This window comes from Anticarsia gemmatalis, chromosome 15, assembly GCF_050436995.1.
Source record: "Anticarsia gemmatalis isolate Benzon Research Colony breed Stoneville strain chromosome 15, ilAntGemm2 primary, whole genome shotgun sequence".
Classification (NCBI taxonomy): Eukaryota; Metazoa; Arthropoda; class Insecta; order Lepidoptera; family Erebidae; genus Anticarsia; species Anticarsia gemmatalis.
This window is the reverse complement of record NC_134759.1, coordinates 10,440,515-10,459,871: the sequence shown is the minus strand read 5'-3', so window position 1 is coordinate 10,459,871 and position 19,357 is coordinate 10,440,515. Positions and strand designations below refer to the sequence as shown.

Sequence of the window (19,357 nt, the reverse complement as noted above, 5' to 3'; positions counted from 1 at the left end):
TACATACATTTTATGTTCGTCACACACAAAATTCGTCAGAAACATTCATTATATAATTCTTTTAGTCACTTTCTAGTAAGCCAACAACATTTACTAAGAAAACAAAACACGCAAATAAACCAGGTAATTCAACTGATTCTCGTTAATACCAACAAATACACTCTCCGTTAAAGCAAAAATACATATACATTATTGACATGACAAAAACATTACTACATGTAAACCGCACGAAACATTATCCGTCTCTTTTCCTCTCCCTAGAGATTTGTATCTGCATCTCTGTCTACAACGGTAATGAAAGCTCAGCGCGTGGTAAGCACAAAATAAATCCAGTTAGTTACTATTGGACCACTCAATAAATTCTCGAGGCGTCTAAATCGGCTACTATTCAACTGATTGCCCATCGGGGCCCATTGCCTACAACCATTTTAACTCGAATACTTATGTAAGATATTTGTAACTTAACGAGAAAATACTTTGTAAGTTTTATTAGTCGTTGTTTGGGTTCATAAGCGTAAAATGTTTATCCATACTAATATTATAAATGCGAAAGTAACTCTGTCTGTCTGTCTGTCTGTCTGTCTGTCTGTCTGTCTGCTACTCAATCACGCCTAAACTACTGAACCAATTTGCATGAAATTTGGTATGAAGATATTTTGATACCCGAGAAAGGACATAGGCTACTTTTTACCCCGGGAAAATGACGCATTTCCCGGGAAAATTCAGGTGGCGAACGAAGTCGCGAATAATCAATATTTTAATGACATTGAATTAACAAAATTCCGTTGTCATGGCAACTGTTTTAATGGCGGATATGCCTTAGCGCAACTTCGTTATATTATGAGATATAAATCATTTTGAGAATATTTTTCGTGAAAAAAAGCATATTTTATATCATCACGCTACGACCAAAAGGAGCAGAGTAACAGTAAAAAGTGTTACAAAAACGTGGAAAATTCTGATTCTCTCTTATGTGACGCAAGCGAAGTTGCGCGGGTCAGCTAGTGTTTAATATAACGATCAGAAACTTCAGTGTTATGAAAAATAAAACTCATGATTATAACTTAGTTTTATCATAGCGTCAAATTTATGGATTGACATTACAATAGAAACAATTAAATATTCGTTACGGTTTTAAAACTATTATGTTTCTTAAGAACAGTAGCACAGTTCTGTACAGTCGGTATCTTCGAGTATCGAGAGTTTGACATTTAAAATGTGCTGCTAAAATAGTTGTTACGGAGCCCAGTAGAGGTGCTAAACAGTTTTTCTTTTATTTTTTCTCGATAGCTAGCCGTTAGTCGGTAGTCGAGAGTAGTAGAAAATGGAGCTTTTTGTTTTCAGAAACAATTTTCTTTTTTTCCCAACCCATTACTGTCCCACTGCTGGGCAAGAGTTTCCACCAAACGAGAGGTGAGTCCTTGAGTACTCCACAGTGGCTTTTGTTCATCAATTATCTGATGTGTTATTATAAATTCTAAATAGCGATACAAACAACAAACACAGGATCGAGAACCAACAGTAGCGACAGCACTAAGTCAATGTAAATATTCTAAGGAAAAGATAGCTTGCACGTGACTGGCTACATATATGAGATTTAGTTCATTTGTCGCGGAAAGACCGCCCCAAAGCAAACAGCCAAGCTTCCCTTCACTTTATAACCAAGGCTCTACAGGATTAGTGCCGCCTTCCCACAGCGTTTTCTTTTTCGGTACATTTTACAGCTTTCTTGAAGGAAAAATTTTGTAGAAATTTTATAAATTTTTCTGTTGTTTATTTTGCAAGATATTATGGCTTGTAATGGCTTGTACAACATGTTGTGAAAACAAAAATTTGGTGGGATTTTCAAGTTTGTGTTAGAGTTGTTGTGTTACTAAAATGTTACTTTGTCCTAAATCTATAAAGATTTTCGCAGTAGAAAGTTACCAATCATTATATAAATTGCGGTTACATTACCGAACCTCTAACCTCTTCGCCTAACTCTATTCTATTACAATGTGCTCATTCAGCCGTTTATATGAAAGAATTACAAACGAACAGACTTTCCCAACTATAATATTATTAGGTAGATTTGGAAGTATGGATAATATAGAATTTAATAGCCGAAACGAAAATACATGACTTATAATTTTAAACCATTTTAATTGACCAGTTCAAGTGACATAGAAAAGTGCTCACAACTTACTTAATTATGCATAGCAACTTATATTGGTCATATGAAAGAATAGAACATCGAATTTTAATTAACGATAAAGCGTACAATGTTGTTAAAAGCCTATAGGTATTTGTATTCATAATTTTTCGGTCGGGAATCTGGATACTTATCACGTATCTAAGTTAACAAGTAGTGTACGTCAAAGTTATGGTCACTATTCAGTACATTGCTGTGTTGACGTAACATGCTAATCACTACAATCTTAGGGAGAAAACGATGTATGGCATAGGGGCTTTCAAATAGTTTTCAACTGACCTCAGTTGACAAGTATTTGAAAGCCACTATCACGTAGATACGTGGTAGCCCTCACGATCTTACATTGTATATGAAGACCTAAAACCATAGGGAATATAAGGAAACCACTTCAATACATTCAAACTTTCAGTTTTCTGCAGCTAATTCGCCTTACGTAGTGGAATATTTAAAGAAATAGATTTAGGTCATTCACCCGTTTTTTACTGCGAAACAAAAATAAGATAACAATTTACTTATTCTAATGAATGAATTTCCAAAGACTGCAATTATTTCAAATATTGATCCAAAAATTTATGTGCAAGTACCAAAAAATCATTAAAAACTTTATAACCAAGTTCATCTTTAAATAAGCACGTAAGCACGTAAGTACCTCAGAAATCTTACGAAAAAAAACTCCATGATCGAAAAGAAAAAAAATTGGATATAGAATAGAATTTAAAATCCAAGTTGCAATCCAATCCAAAAACCAGTTTCAAAAACTTAAAGTTATAACAAATAATAAGAAGAAGAAATCTTGCTTCATTCTTCTCTAAGTATGCTGATCATCTCCATGACCCCCTGACCTTCAGGGCATCCAGGGTAAATGGAAGGACAGTTGAACATCTGCCTTCCAGCAGTGGCGGCGTCGTTGTATGGCGACATCATGTCTTCGAACTCCTGGTCTTTTTCATCAAACGGAGATCGGCCATAGTCGGGTCTGGAAGTTATTTATGAAAGAAAAATTAACATAGCAATCATTTTTTTTCAAAACCATTAATATACTTTTGATGGACTTGGAAACCATTCCAACATATGAAAAGAAATAGTTGAATGTTGTTTTTCATATTTGAATACCAATGAAGGTATTGTAGGCGTTGATTTTAGCTCTAATGATAGAATGATTTAGTTAACTTAAAAAAAACTGTTTTTGGTTCTTTTATATTTGGAATCGTCACTTTTATAATGGACCTCTTTTCACTCATTTTGACCAAAAATATCAGTGAGTATTGGACTTACGTTAACAGAATATGAATTAATTCTCCCACCAAACCTTCTTCTTCGACGGGATATTGCGCAGCTTCACATATCGCTCGGAGAACGCATTCGTCTCCATCCATTCCCTTCCTGAAAAACATGAGACGCAAACTTTGTTATATACTTAATATCAAATCATGAAATATTTAAATATTTATTGAATAGGTTATTTGGGGTAAAAAAATAAGGCCACATTCTAACTCTATGATCATAAATGTGATTGTGATCTTTTAATCTATAATAATAATTTGTGAGCTATTTCACAGGCTGATTAAAATTTAGCAATTGTTGTTTACAAAAATGTAATTTTATTCAAAAGTTTATGTATTTACCAATACAAACGGTTTTAAAAAAAATTGCAATATTAAAAGTTTACTTCCCTTGATTTTGAAACGTTATAAGCATTTTAAGTGTCCTTGATAGACCAATTAATTGATACCTACATCCGCATCATTTCAGCAGCAGTCTTATAGAACGTCAGTCTTTCATCTCGCCGGGACAATATATCCGCCTCCCTCTGTTCTCTCGACACGGTCTTAATGAAGTAATGCTGTGATATCTCTGTGTTGTTCTGAAACTGCAAGTACTGGAACTGGAAGTTTGCTGCAAATGCCAGGCTTATGTAGTCTTCAGATTTTATTGGGGCTGACATACCGACGATCAACTGAAAATTTTGAAAAAATATATTTTTATAACCTGATTCAATTGCTTCTGGAATCTATCTTGTAGGTAATAGTGGTATATGCTGGGTTCATTTGACGACATAAAAAAAATGGCTGAATAAAACAGAACCTGGCTATAAGTAGCCCACACCCGTTTTGGGTTACTTGCGGTCAAATCAGATAACTAATAGGAATCTAAAAAAACGTTTTGTTGTAATTGTTTCACGGCTTAGACCCTTAAAACGACCCGATTTGCTTCCACAATGCGTGTCACATGGGCAATATTCTACTGGCCACCAGTTTATCCTTGCAGCATCAAAGGCTCGAGCGCAGTGGAAATAATCAGTAGCGAGATTCTGTAGCTCGATTCTCTACTAATATTGACTATGGACAACCGACCTGTCATCGAGAAATTTTGTATGAAAATCTGATCAGCGCCTCTGACGGGTGTCGTAGGAACTGTTTTGGCAGTACATTTTAAATGTCAACATTTTGATACTCGACAGTACCGACCGACTGTACAGAATCGCACTATAGATTTCTCGATGACAGGTCGGTTATCGATAGTTGATAGTAATAGAGAATTGAGCTACAGTATACTGAGAAAACTATCAAAGAAAAGTATTCCACTTATCAAATTTCCCCCCCAATAAACTTAAACAATGGGTGTAGGCTATATACCTTATAAGTAGCTCCATAAGGGTATACTAGAGGCAAAGCGTTGATTTGTCTTTTGGTCCTCAACTTGTGCTCCTCTTCATCATCAGCTGTCGAGCCAACGACCACACAGATAAGTGACATCAAAATCCAATAGCAACTGTAAGAGAAAGGAAAAAGAACTTAGACCATTACTGTTCTGAAACAAACCACTTCCTGGATTAAGTGATGATCAAGACCCTTGATACCACCAACTAATGCGCTCTTTTACCAGTAAGAAAGTCTTTTGAAGACCTTCTTTATAGAAATTTCGAGAATGCATACCTTACCATGCTGTCCATTACCAGATGTACAAGTGATTATTATTTTTAATGCAGATAACTAAGAAAAGTCATATGTGATGCCTTGAGGTCGAACCCTCGATCACTTCCGTGACAGGTATTCGACCTGTGCAAGTATGCAACTAGGCACTAGCACTACTAATCTATTTCAGGTAGTTTACGTTCCAAAAAAATGCTGCATCGAATTAAATGAAGCATAAGTGTGATGGCATGATATTTATAATTTTTGAACGTCTGGGACCCCACTTAACTAGCCATCAATATTGAATGAAAAAATTCGCACGCGTCCTTGTTTCAATAACTGCTATAATTTACGTGCAGTGTTTTTCATTAGCATGTAATTTTTGTGTTTATTTTTCGTATTAAGTTAGTTCTTGAAAGAGTACAAAGTTTCATCCGCATTTGGCCTGCATGTTGAACTTATGAATGAAAAGTTTTGACTGTCGAATATTCTCTTGATACAAAAGAATAGATAAAAATATTTATTTCCGTATCGAAAGCGATTTAAAAGTTTTGTCTCTTTCATTCCTATTCTAAATACGTCGACGAGAAAGAGACAGAAAGTGGAAACGTCAACAATGACTATACTATTTTCGCTGAGTAGTAAAATCACGGTAGACTATTTTCGATAACATTAAATACATCTCAAGATCTTCACCTAATCACTATTATTTTCTATTTATTTCCTAATAGTCTTCGTATTTTTGATTAAAAATTAAGGTAATCATCTTACCCCATCTTACCTCATTGTTGGGAGTCAGCCGCACTCAGCCAGCCATATATATTAAGTATCACATATTCGACGTGTGGAGAAGCAACCAATAAACGACCGAGTGTCGGGCGTCAATGTACCTACTGTCACTACTACAGATTATAAAGTCGCGTTCACTGTGACGATCTGAATCCGATATTGTTCCTCATCCGTATTGGGACAGTGTTGTACAGGATATTGCGTTATTGCCTTTTGTTTTTTTTTTATTGTTTAGATTGGAAAAAGTTAAAAGATAAATACTGGCTTTTTGTGTTTCGTTATATTCTTATTATAATCACAATCAATATAAAAACAAATGTTTATAGATATGTTTGTACATGTTGGTCAAAATTTTCAAATTACTTTTAAAATTACATTTTACAAACGTAAGGATAAGAAAGTAAGTTTAATTTCAGTTTTAGACCTCTGATGAGAATCGTATATTGAAATTTGACGTATTGTGCTATTCATATAAAACATAGTAATTTTAAAAGTCGGGTATTACTAGCCCTTCTTATTGTGGATTATTTATTGATATTTCAATAAACTGAAATATCAAGTCTTGGTAAAATGTATTTTTTTTTACACCAAATCCCATCTATATTGTAAAAATCTTGATCTACTTAGTTACTGTGAACTATTCCTTACTATTGGACATTGTGGTTACAATACGGTACCGCCCACTTGCCCACTAATATGTTTGTCCAACAACATACTGCCACGAGACAATAACTCCGCTTGCTGTATTACGTGTATTAACTCTATCACTTGCTATCAGTAGCGTAATTCTTTACAGTCTGTATTGTCGATCGAGAGTTTGACATTTAAAATGTACTGCCAAAATAGTTCCTACGGAGCCCGCTAGAGGCGCTGATTTGAGCTTTTGATGCAAAATTTATCAATAGCTAGCCGGGTGTCGATAGTCGACAGTTGTAGAAAATCGCAGTATTGTGTTGTTTGAGGAATTTATTGCGATCAAAGGTCTTTTAGAAACGCTGATAGGCACTTACTGAATAGTAACCGTTCAGTAAGTTAAGCAACCCGTAGACATCGTATAGATAGATGGCCGCTTATTAGTATTTGAGCTGAGCGTTTTCGCACCTCGAAAACACGTTAGAAGTCGGACTTCGTTGTTGCCAATTGTAAACGCTTACTTTCCAAACTTTGGTAGTGGGATGACCATTATCCATACAAAAAATAAATAGAGATTTAAATATTATTTTCAAGCAACTGTCTTGTTACGTCTGTCTTTTCATAATGTGTGTCTACTACGTTTTGTATCAATAAGCATTTGTGCGAAAAATATTTACATTTCAGTCTGCATCCGATATTGACACGAAACACGTAGTCAAAATTGCGTCACAGAGTGACGAAACATATTTCGCAAACAAATTAATTTCTTCATATTTTATATCATTAACATTAACACGGTACTGATTTATGATAACATGGAATAAAGAGACAAATCTATAAACAAACATTGGAAAACTTATTAAACTACTCATAAACAACATCATATTAAATAAATAACAAATCTATGAACGGCTTTAGAGCAACTAACTTTAGAAAACCAAGCTCAAAACCAAAAACATTCTTCCACACCTAAAAGACGATCTACGTACCAGGAAAACATAACTCCACAGAGCTGAAAAATCGAACAATGCACCTCAAATTAGCGGCTGCGGTTGACACAAAAGACTAACCGCAAGAGTTTGAACTTGTTTTTTTAATTTCACACATCACTGTTACATATTTGTACTCCTAATCAGTACTAACACCGATAATGGCCAATAAGAGGGGTTAACCGTCTCTAGAACTTTCTAAAACATTTTTATTTGAAATCTCATCGTTGTTCTATCAACATGTTTTTAATTTTGAAACTCTCGTCTCTCACGGCTTTGTTAAATTTGTTGTTTTTTACTAGTGCAACTGATGTTGATATTCCTGAAGTATTGCATAGAAGCAAAAGACAGTTGATATATCCGAACTCCACATTGCTGCAGGTATTTTAAAATTATGCACTTATTTAACGAAATCTATCTTAGGGTTAAAAGTGTTAGCACTCATTTGAATTTCTAATTTTAGTTTGCTATACAGTACCATACAAACATTTTCAACAAAATATTTTAAATTAAACAAGTTTGTAATGTAATCTGTAAAAAAAAGTGTTATAATAATGTTAATCACAGGTTCTCCTGTCTTTTGATCCTCCTGTTATGCCGTCCATGTGTGTATTATTTTAATGTAAGAGCTTAGACGTTTACAAAACAAAACAAATAAGCACTAGACCACATTTTATAATATATATTATTCGACGTAAGCCTGTTGCAGAAAAGTCCAAATTTCATTTAAATTTTTAAAATGTTTCGAGCAGGTAACTTGTTATGCAATGGTATTTGTCTCAATATAATGTGATAGAACATAATCATTTCTTTGGAGTAAACGGCTTAAAACGATTGTGTATTTGTCGTGAATACAGTTTTGTCATACATTTCATAGATGCTTTCTCTACAAATAAAATTTGTTTACACACACAAATTATATTAAGCTTTGTATAGTGTGCAAGTTTTTGAGGATTTTGACTATATCGATATTTTTAGATGATTTTCACCAGAAGACACCATTTTATTATATGTCGTATATTTATCGTACAGTTAGTGATCAACAGTTAGTAAAGCTGCCCACGGGCCTTATCATAACACAAACATTTTAACAACTGTTCATTTAATTAATAATAACCGGAACCAATTTTTACATGCCCTCCAAAACACGAATACTCTTGGTACCATTTATTTATTAAATACCACTATGCCGCCACCTATCTACGCAATTTTCACGCTTAACTCATAGATCGTTTACAGACCGATGTGAGTGCAACCATATGTATTTCAAACACGTGTGATCTATGAACAATGTTAACATAAAGGAAAAGTTTGTTGATGTTTTAGTTATTTGATAGAAATATGACAACTGAATCCTGCAGTGAGCTGCCAAAAAACCACGTATATAACTATCATATCATTATCATACTTGCATTGTTAGTTTCTTGGCCATAACTACTTTTAACTTTTAAACCATTTTAAAATTACTAGGACGAGCTGTATCGATTATTACTTTACGGTAAGGTGTTTTTTAAGTGTGTATGTAATAGAAGAAAGAACATTAACATTACTTCGGGTCAAGACACGAAAACATCATCTAATAGTCTTATTTTAACCGCAAAGTCTATTTATATTCTACTCTTGTATATACATAGTATGTAGATATTCTAATTCAATACTATGATATATTGTACTGAACACGGGTCTGTTCACAGTAAGAGAGAGAGTAAGCCTGTATACATCGGGACTAATACGTTTATCCATTGACATGTAAGTCAATACATTCAACTGTTGTATTACGTATTCAAGACTGCAGTCGCTATTCCATACTATAGGAACATGTTCTATATTATTCTATACGTGTTATGTTTTCGTCATCAAAACAGAGAATTGATTTTAAATTATATTTTTGTAACATTAACAATATATATTACAAATAACATTTTTCAAAGCATGCTAAAACTACTTAATAGAAATAGATACAAAAAGAAGATTAAGAACTCCTCCGCATTTAAACTTTTGCGCTCATAAGTAATAGAATACGGGAATCAACGCTTACACGCATTTTACTTTTGCTTCTACTCGAAATGCTTGACGTTTCGGCGAAGGTTACTGGTCGCATGCAGACTCAGGTTGCTTTTACTATTACTACCTTTTACACAGATCGCCGATGTCATCCTACAGTGAAAGACTTTGAGAAAGCCCTTTTCCCAACATAAGGACAACATGCTCTTGAGCCCAAGCGTAAGTATAATTATAATACGCATTAACTGCCACCCAAATGCACATCTTAAAGTTTAGGTTTCAACAATCCCAGAACAGAAAAGGACTTTTATCCATGATTCTAGTATATTTTTAGCAACTCTAGTCGTTTTTACAAAAAGCAAACAGTATGTAAAATAAGTTTTTAGCGCGAATAAAATTGAGGGCAAAGACGTTTTACTTACAACTGAAGTAAAGTCCTCTATCGACGGTATGGTTACCGTTACTATAACACTCAAGAGCTGTGAGCTAGTACCTCATTTTGTTCAAGCATTTCTCTTTAACATGTTGTACTACAATCGTTCGATTCATCTCATCCTGTTCTTCCCAGTTTTGTGTACCATAAGTGCGACAGAGACAGACGTATTAAGTAATATCCTGCATAGAAGTAAACGCCAGTTATTGTACCCAAACAGCACAGTAATTCAGGTATGCAAGATCAAGTTTATAAACTAAATTTGTCCCAAAATGTCATCTGCTATAACTACCACCCTAATTTACCCATAATTTTAAAAGCTTGTTCAAATTAAAAACTATCAAAGATAACTTTTAAACTTTCCCGTTTCATGCTTATTTGAAAAAGAATATGTATGTCAGGTATTTCAAGGTAAAATGCATGTACGCGTTAATTCTCTATTCTGTTTTCTATATAACTATCAAAGATGTTGTACATTTCAAACATCGTCAAATTGTTGATGTATGTTCACACATGACTTAACTCTGTCTGTTCATTGGAAAATTGGCGACCGATCACTTCCGCTTGATAGCAACAGTCACTTGCACAGACATAGATGTGTTATGTTCATTAATCACCAAGTATTTGCCTCTATAATATAATTGTTTCCTTCAAATTGTTGAAAATATCCATACTAATATTATAAATGCGAAAGTAACTCTGTCTGTCTGTCTGTCTGTCTGTCTGTCTGTCTGTCTGTCTGTCTGTCTGCTACTCAATCACGTCTAAACTACTGAACCAATTTGCATGAAATTTGGTATGGAGATATTTTGATACCCGAGAAAGGACATAGGCTACTTTTTACCCCGGGAAAATGACGCATTTCCCAGAAAAATTCAGAAAATTTAACGAAGTCGCGAAAAATCAATATTATAATGACATTGAATTAACAAAATTCCGTTGCCATGGCAACTGTTTCAATGGCGGATATGCCTTAGCGCAACTTCGTTATACTAAGGGCTCTTTCAATTTAGACGTTTCGTGTCGTACGGCTGCCGCACGTTAACCGTGCCGCTGGTTATAGCCCGCTGCCGTACCGCTGCGGTACGTTAGCCGTCCGACACCAAACGCCTAAATTGAAAGCGTATCTGACTGCCGTGCGTTTGTATGTTAGTGTTGTTTTAAATTCATGTGACAGCAGTGTAGCCATGGACTCTGACGAAGAAACATTACTGTTAGTGCTCCTGTTAAAAAATATCAAACAGAAACAAAAACGCCGCGCCCGTAAAAGAACACTACCGATGTTTTCATTAACATGTAATTTTGGTGATTTCCATATTCTTTATCCTAGGTTAAAACAAGACCCAAGCAAATTTTTTAATTACTTAAGAATGTCAAGAGAATGTTTCTACGAATTACTCAATAATTCAATTTCATTTATAAATTCTTCCACGTCTATATCATCCATTTTAAGCAAATAATAAACATGAAAATTCAATGAAATTAGCTGTCACGTTTAGTCACCGCACTATTCAACAGCGAAATGAACACGTGGAGCTTGCGACCCTGCCGTCCTGTCGTCGTGCGTTCTCGGTACCGACACCGCACTGTTGCCGCACCGTGCGATTTGTATGAAAACAAATGACCGTCCGTGCACCGTACGACAAACGCACCGTTTCGGCACTGCTGCGGTCCGACACGATACGGCTAAATTGAAAGAGCCCTAAGAGATATAAATAATTTTGAGAATATTTTCATGAAAAAAAAGCATATTTTATATCATCACGCTACGACCAATAGGAGCAGAGTAGGTAACAGTAAAAAGTGTTACAAAAACATGGAAAATTCTGACCCATTCTCTCTTATGTGACGCAAGCGAAGTTGCGCGGGTCAGCTAGTAAGACTATAAAGTGAACCAACAATTGTACATAACTTCGGTATATTTTATGACCGAAGTAAAGACTAGCATTGTCAATGGCAATACGTGAATATACTACACACACCTCTGTCTACACCTTTGAGTATAAAATGCGTGATATTATGTATGTATCTAACACTAAAGACCATACATAAAAATATGCCGAACAAGAGCATTCTTGATCAGGATAAAATCTCTCACACACACAAAACATGCTATACAGTGACATGTGCAAAATCAATTACCAAAACATTAATCAACTGAACCAAAAAGAGTACAAAACGAAGGTAAAACTCAATAGCAATCTAAAAATAGACCCTCAACATCTTATATTGATAAATAAATACAATCAAATTACCTCGAATGCTTCACCAAGAATCTTTGAGAAAGAAAAGTGCCATTTCCTCTCTCGGGAGGAAAGTAACTCAGTTAGACGGTCCTTTGCAACGGGATATGGCAATATAATATCTATTAATTTCATTTTCGTTCATAAATAAAACGAAGCTTTGCTCTGAGCTTGAAAGGAACATGGCTTGCCCATTGTTTATTGGCCAGCAGGAATTATAAATTTGCTGATGCTGTGATCAGCGTTTGGACCGCTTATTGTTTTAGCTTTTGATATTTTTGGTTTATTTGAAGGTTTTATTAAGAATTTACGTCTATTATACTGATGCTGTTATTCCATAAAATAAATTATGGCAATGTGATGAGATTGACCTTAGGGATGGATATACAACATAGCATTTTTAAGTATTCGCGGATAATGGTTAGGAAGTTAAGTTCAATTTGAATATCCTATGTCAAATATCATTATAGAATATTTAGCCGCAATAAGAAAAATACTTCAATTTACCACGATGTGATACAGTTATTTCTTTACCGGTTAGGAGTTTAAGTATGAAAACATTGGATTCGTATAAAAAACTTAAAAAATATGTTTCATTTTCAGTTCAACGTCGGCTTCGGTTTCCCAAGTTCAGTGAAATCGGTGAATATAAACTATGCTTTCCAAGCCAACTTTCAACTGCCTTGGAATCGAACGCAGATACCCATAGACTTGCTCCACGCGAACTCCGGGTACACGGGAACTGCTAGAATGAAGAGAGAAGTGGGAATCAAGAGAGACGGTGGTGACTATCAGGACGATGCTAAACTGTACCATTTTTATAAACATGTTGAAGAAGTTATTAGTGGGTAAGTAAACGAAATGATGACCTTGATCCTGACCTTATGACCTTAGAAGTTACAGAGTTTCTTTAAGAGATCAAACCTAAAAAACTTTTTTTGTTAAGCCTGTTTGAGTGTCCCACTGCTGGGCAAAGGCATCCCCCTTCCCTTCCGAATCCCCCTATTAGCGGCAAGATCCGACCAGCCCTTTTCAAAAGCGTCCATGTCATCCCGCTATCTACTTGTAGGTCCCCGGTTTAAAAATTCATTAATACAATAAAATTAATTAAATTCATTTAACTGAGTCTGCCTGTCTATCTATCTGGCACGCTTGTAATGGTTAAACTGCTATATGAAGTGTTGCATTCAGATTGTTAAGGATCCGAAGTCAAAGATACATACAACTAAATACGGCCAAAGAACTATAATTCTCAAGGAAATAGAATATGTGCAATAAAATGCCAAGTTTCCCACCAGCACTCCACTTAGAAAGTTTAGAACTTGAGTCGCAACTAAGATTTCCTGTATTCTACAAGTAATTAGAATCAAATTAGTGTGTTCCCGGCTACTGTTTTACTAGTTACTCTTGTGCTACAAGTGGTCACATTTTACGAGCGGTATATAAGCAGTATTCGAGGTCCAAATCCTACATCTAGAATAACGAGAGCTTCTAGATATAATCGTCTCTGTTGTTTTATTCCTGGAATATCTAATAAACTTTATGCAATTTTGAAAAGAGCGGATAATTATGTATTGGTTACGTAGGATGTGCCCGTTTTTTAAATTGAATTTTGTATAATTGAATACAGTTGCCTAAAAAAATTGTTTAACACATTTCTTGAGGGCATGCAAAGTCCCCAATTTGCACTTAGGCAGCGTTGTGGACTCACAGCCTTACCCCCCATTAGGTACTGTCTCACTCAGTGGGACAGTACCTAATGGGTATAAAAAAATAAAAAATGTATGTTTATTTTTTCCAATTAATTCACACAGACAAGAACACTTTTGTCAATTGTTTTTATTGTTCTTCAACAATAATTATATTTATAGAAATTCCACAAAAACTGAATTTTAATAATATGTAGATCGTTCCGATCAATAGCATACACAATTGTATCAAGTATTTTACCTACGCAAGACGGAGTTCAAAAATACTTTCGTATAGACCACTACAAGTCCTTCGCAAGTGAAACATCTCAGAGATGCAAGTACTTTGAGCATCATATTTTCTGTAAAGCACTCGAGTAAAATGTCTCAAGAGTAAAGGCTTTATCTCAATATGTGCATCGGTCAACTGTCCTAATAAATAAAGCTTGTTCCATACAGCCGTCTGAAGGATTTAGAAGGCAACTTGTTCTGTTAAGTTTAGCTTCCTTTTTGTTTAAGACGGGAAGAAGTTTTGTAGATATTTTTTTGAAAATTCTGCGAAATTTTGTTTTATTTATCTCAAGTTGCAGTAGGTGAAAATTAAGTACTAGACACAAATTACGACAAATTAAGTAGGTGCCGATTGCTGAAGTTCCTTTCTAAAATAACTCGCACTTCTTTTGTATTAGCCATAATATATAATAATATTCTTCTTCAACTCTATAGACATTATTTTTTGTAAAATGTATTTTAAACAATATAAATGCTTAAGTTTGTGGTTATTACTATTTCATGCCTAACTCGTTTTCTTATCGAAATTTATCAGGAAAAGTCTTTTAACGCGGACGAACTTTTGAGCGGAAGCTAGTATAATGTAATATCTAAGCCAGAAGTAAACTGGGACTCCATTTTTCGTCGCTAATCAGTGTGGTTAAGTGCGGTACAATTTGTTATGAGTATTAACACTGCGCCGGCATGAGCCGTTTAACGAAATATTGACGTCACACGGTCGCGAGTCACGACTTACAAATATAGAGGACATATTTTGAAAAGTTGACATTTCGAAAGTTTTTGTGGCACTGCGATTTACTAAATACAAAAACTATCATGTACTAAATAATAGTATCTCAAAAAGATTAAGTGCTGATTATTCTTCTATAGGTTTTTGCTACTTCTATTTATTCCATCGGGAGTTTACCCAGGGTAACTCAGGGTGTTTTAAACTAATGGGCGAGGTTTACCTTTACTTAGTAGTTGTATAATAAAAATGTTGTTATTAAAACAATTTTAATTTGATACTTAACAGTTAAGAGTAGCTGAAAATAGCTCTTAATATTTCGATTGTTTATGAAAAACAAAATGTACGATCGTAAATTTCCGCATAGAAATAGATGATAAATAGGTTAGCGACACGAAAGTCTAAAGTTCTGAATACATGTTTTCGCAATATGATATTTCAATATAAATCTTGTAAATTTTTATGCTCCATATACTTTTTACAAACAAGACCAATTTAGCACATTATCGAGCTATCATGCTAATAGTTTAAAGAAGGCCTACGAACTGGACTTTGAGCGAAATATTTATCAATATGCTGGCTGACCCACGCGGCTCTGCTTGCATTCAAAGATTCAACCAGGGATCTTATAGATAGAGCTATGAAAACGTATACGTACGATACCCACACGATTAAAAAGATTCATTTATTTCTTGCTTTTAGCCTAAACTTATGTAGATTTAATTAGTGATAGCACATTCTTCATCAATACAATTTGCCTACTGAACGAAAGGCGATTCCTTCAATCCGAATCGTGTATCTAATCCACGTTCCTGAATTGATCTGGATATTTGTTAATCTCTCATGAAAATACTACTGAACCGATTACGATGAAATTTGGTTTATAGGTAGCTGGAGACCCAGAATAACATATAGGCTATCAGAGCTAGGCTTTTTAATCCGGAGTTCCGGAGGGATCGGGATTTACACGGACGAAGTCGCGGCGGCCTCTAGTACTCAATAATTTTATTTCGAAGCAATAATCTTATATATTGTTTTGAACTATAGTGCAAAGACACACCCACCTTTATTATCTAGGTGCTATATTTGCACATATCGAAAGATCGAACGAGCCTATTAAGATATTGCTACAAATACGACATAATGAAGTAAACAAATAAAACTGATCTGATTAACAACTGCAGAATTTAGCGAAAATACATGAAATTTGCAAATAATTCAATGTCCGGTACAAATATGACGTTGACGCACATTATGTTGATCAAATGTTACAAACGAAATACCATTGACTATACATCGTTTCGGAAATTTTATTATTTCAACGAAATCTATTTATATTTTTTTTTCTTTGTTTTGAAACGATAATGCAGGAAGAATTGTACATACATTCATGTTTCACAATTTAGAATGTAAATCTCATGTAACAGGGCGAAACCTATTGCCTTCTGTTGATAACAATGTTATAAAGATCAAAATATACGTAAAATTTAAAAAGTAATTTGCCACAAGTTTCACCAATAGTTAAATTAACCACGTCGTACTCGAAACTCAAACTCACAATCATAACTACATCGATATTTCTTCAATAATCTATAATTATTTAATGCAACAGTTTATACAGAGCCTAGTAGTAGGAGCCTTTTTTTACTCAAAAGGCTGTCAGTAAAATCAATCATGAAAGAACGAACAAACAAACATTAACTATACGTAATATAGAAGTACGTAAACCATGAGATTAAAACATAGGCGGGTGTTTATTAAAATAGCCAACAGGTAAACAGCAATAAATAACAATTTTGACATTCACAAAATTGGTATTGACGAAAGCAATTTATGTGAAAATTGGTTCCGAAAAGCAACGAAATAAATCATGATTTTGATATCTTGTGAGCTGGCAACACTCCCAATCACTCGGCAGGTGAATAAACAGACAGACAAACAGTGACGTTTGCATTCTACTGAATTATTTATTTTTATGGCTTGTACAAATTTTATGCAGATCAACGCAGGATCGAATGAAAATACTTAGCGAGCATTTTATTTGTACGGCCAACAGTGGCGAGATCTGTAAAGACAGTTCACAATGAAGCGGTGACGGAAACGTAGCGTAGGTGGTTTTAAAAGACTATGCATTACATTAACTATATTAACTACTAACTATTTTCTACAGTCAGTGCTATCTACACTTTGATCTTAATACTTAGTTCTTACGCTATCAGCTAGGGACGCTGATCAGGGGGGCTATCACGTATCTCAGTAGACAGCTATTTGAAAGCCACTATCCTGTCCATTGTTTTCTCTCTTAGGTTATAGTGATTAATACGTTACGTCAAAGCAGCAATGTACTGAATAGTGACCATAGATTTGACGTATACTAACTGTCAACTGAGATACGTGATAGGCCCGCTGGTTTTAGACCACATCAATTGACTTATTCTCTGTACCGTGCCTAGTATGTAAAAATAGACTCATCCTCAATTACATGAGATCTTGTCTAACTGTCTTACCTTCAACGTATAGGCGCTATACATGAAGTTATAAATATATTTTCCAGTCACGGGTACAACGGTCACGCGTGCGTGCTGCACACTCTCTGCCAACTTGGAGCTGAACCACTGCATACCGATGATGAAGAGGATCTGTTACACGAAATGGCTTCATTTGTGCTTAAGTAAGTTCTATCATGTTATGTTAAGCAATGAAAAAATGGGTTTGTATGGAGTTCAGTGTTTGCCATTGTAATTGTTAGACTCGTATGTCCCAATAAAGGTCACCTACACACTAACAGGTTCCTACTGTTAAGAAAAAAAATAATATCACCAATAATATAATAAAATACCGTGTCAAGAAGCTTAACACTACGTGATGAGTCTTACTTACACTGATGACAATACAGCAATCAACGAATAAATACAAAACTCTGAAGACCTCGTGGCATGAGCAGTCGCTTAAGACTCATACCAAACACAACTAAACCTATATTAAAATAAAAAAATCAACAAAGGTATTACAAATCCTTACCCAAAACAGTTATAAACCTTTACAACTAAAGTTCAACGTCCTATTGTGACAAACGAAGTTACGTCACATGATCGTCACCAACTTTGCCCAACTGGTTCATGGTATTAGTTGGCTGAACTTGAAAATTACTTCGACACACATTCGTCTAACGCTGGCCCTTTGCAGGCGTTAACTTAACGTTGCTAAGTGCCACCCCCTTTAGGGATATTGGGATTGGGACGGAATACGGAATTGGATGTGACGTGTCTGGAAGTTTTGTCCCCGCTGCGTTTAGAAAGGTTTTGTAAGATTTCTCGTTTGTTTCTTTCTGCCTGTGATGCAGTCTGTCAGCTTTAATTTTGTGACAACGAAGATTTCTGTTTTGTTGTGCCTTCACCGCATAGGAAAATGTAGCTCTAATGCATACTCGTACTCTATCGCTATTAGCTATTGATAATTTTTATATGAAAATGCGATTAACCCCCTCTAGCGGGCACCGTAGGCACTAGTTTTTATGTTTTTATTGCAGCATATTTAAAGCGTCAAACCTGGATACTCCATAAAATTTCCTAGAGCGCAATTTTGTACAGTTGGTAGTTTTTTAAAGTACTGATGCACAGATATTTTATTTACTAGTAACGTGCCTTGTACATACATGATGATTGGTTCGACCCCTATAACATAGGATCAACATTGTTAATACCGAAGCGCAAGAGAATTTCTTACACCTCCACCTATAACTTATATTCGAGTATAAGGTCATGTTTTCCTTCACCGGTGCAACAAGTGATAATGTGATACATAAAAAAAACTAGAGATCTTAAGTGTTATTTTCTATTTATTACAGTCCTACAAACGACGCATCCCACCAGGTGACTGAAGCAGAAGAAACGTATCCATACATCACAGCGTTCAAGAACGGACAGAGCTTACAAGATTGTTCTAAATTATACAGTGGATGTTCCATGTCGCTTGTAGATATGTTCACTAAGTTACATGGAATTGTGTAGATAGAATTGATTTAATGAAAATAATGTACGGATATGAAATAAATGTGACGCTTTAATTTTTTGATTTTATTCTTATATTCATTGTTTAAATATTGGAAAATTGTATGTAAGTATCAGCTAAAAAGTTCTTTAATCTATATATCTTTATATATATAATTCTTCTGTAAGTGTGTATGTCACTGAACTTCTCTTAAACGACTGGACCGATTTTGATAAAAAAATTTGTGTGTTCAAGAGAATCTGAGAATGGTTTAGATTCACGATTTTGTCCGCTGGACAATGTTTTTTTAATTAATTTATTAGACAGGACAACGTCTGTTGGGTCCGCTAGTATATAAATAAAAATGAATTGCCGTTCGTTAGTCTCGCTAAAACTCGAGAAGGGCTGGACCGATTTGGCCAATTTTGGTCTTGAATTATTTGTGAAAATCTAGTCTAGAGAAG

The 19,357-nt window shown here is 34.9% G+C and overlaps 2 protein-coding genes across 2 annotated transcripts; one reads left to right on the top strand and one right to left on the bottom strand.

Moving 5' to 3' along the window:
- Positions 1-2,117: 2,117 nt before the first annotated feature.
- Positions 2,118-5,990, bottom strand: LOC142978824 (uncharacterized). Its single transcript, XM_076123410.1, has 5 exons — positions 5,888-5,990; positions 4,828-4,963; positions 3,928-4,148; positions 3,467-3,574; positions 2,118-3,167 (listed from the first exon to the last, which is right to left on the bottom strand). Exons 1-5 carry the CDS (start codon positions 5,890-5,892, stop codon positions 2,990-2,992), a joined length of 648 nt encoding a protein of 215 aa, XP_075979525.1. The 5' UTR covers positions 5,893-5,990; the 3' UTR covers positions 2,118-2,989.
- A 1,758-nt stretch (positions 5,991-7,748) lies between these two features.
- LOC142978962 (uncharacterized) lies at positions 7,749-18,925 on the top strand. The gene is made up of 4 exons (XM_076123619.1): positions 7,749-7,898; positions 12,801-13,045; positions 17,458-17,574; positions 18,751-18,925. Exons 1-4 carry the CDS (start codon positions 7,758-7,760, stop codon positions 18,911-18,913), a joined length of 666 nt encoding a protein of 221 aa, XP_075979734.1. The 5' UTR covers positions 7,749-7,757; the 3' UTR covers positions 18,914-18,925.
- The last annotated feature ends 432 nt before the right edge of the window (positions 18,926-19,357 follow it).

Coding starts and splice junctions, on each gene's coding strand:
- LOC142978824 (XM_076123410.1), bottom strand. Junction 3,575..3,927: donor GCTGCTGAAATGATGCGGAT/GTAGGTATCAAT, acceptor CATGTTTTTCAG/GAAGGGAATGGATGGAGACG. Junction 3,168..3,466: donor TTAATTCATATTCTGTTAAC/GTAAGTCCAATA, acceptor AATAACTTCCAG/ACCCGACTATGGCCGATCTC.
- LOC142978962 (XM_076123619.1), top strand. CDS start 7,758: ATGTTTTTAATTTTGAAACTCTCGTCTCTCACGGCTTTGTTAAATTTG. Junction 13,046..17,457: donor GTTGAAGAAGTTATTAGTGG/GTAAGTAAACGA, acceptor TATATTTTCCAG/TCACGGGTACAACGGTCACG. Junction 17,575..18,750: donor ATGGCTTCATTTGTGCTTAA/GTAAGTTCTATC, acceptor TATTTATTACAG/TCCTACAAACGACGCATCCC.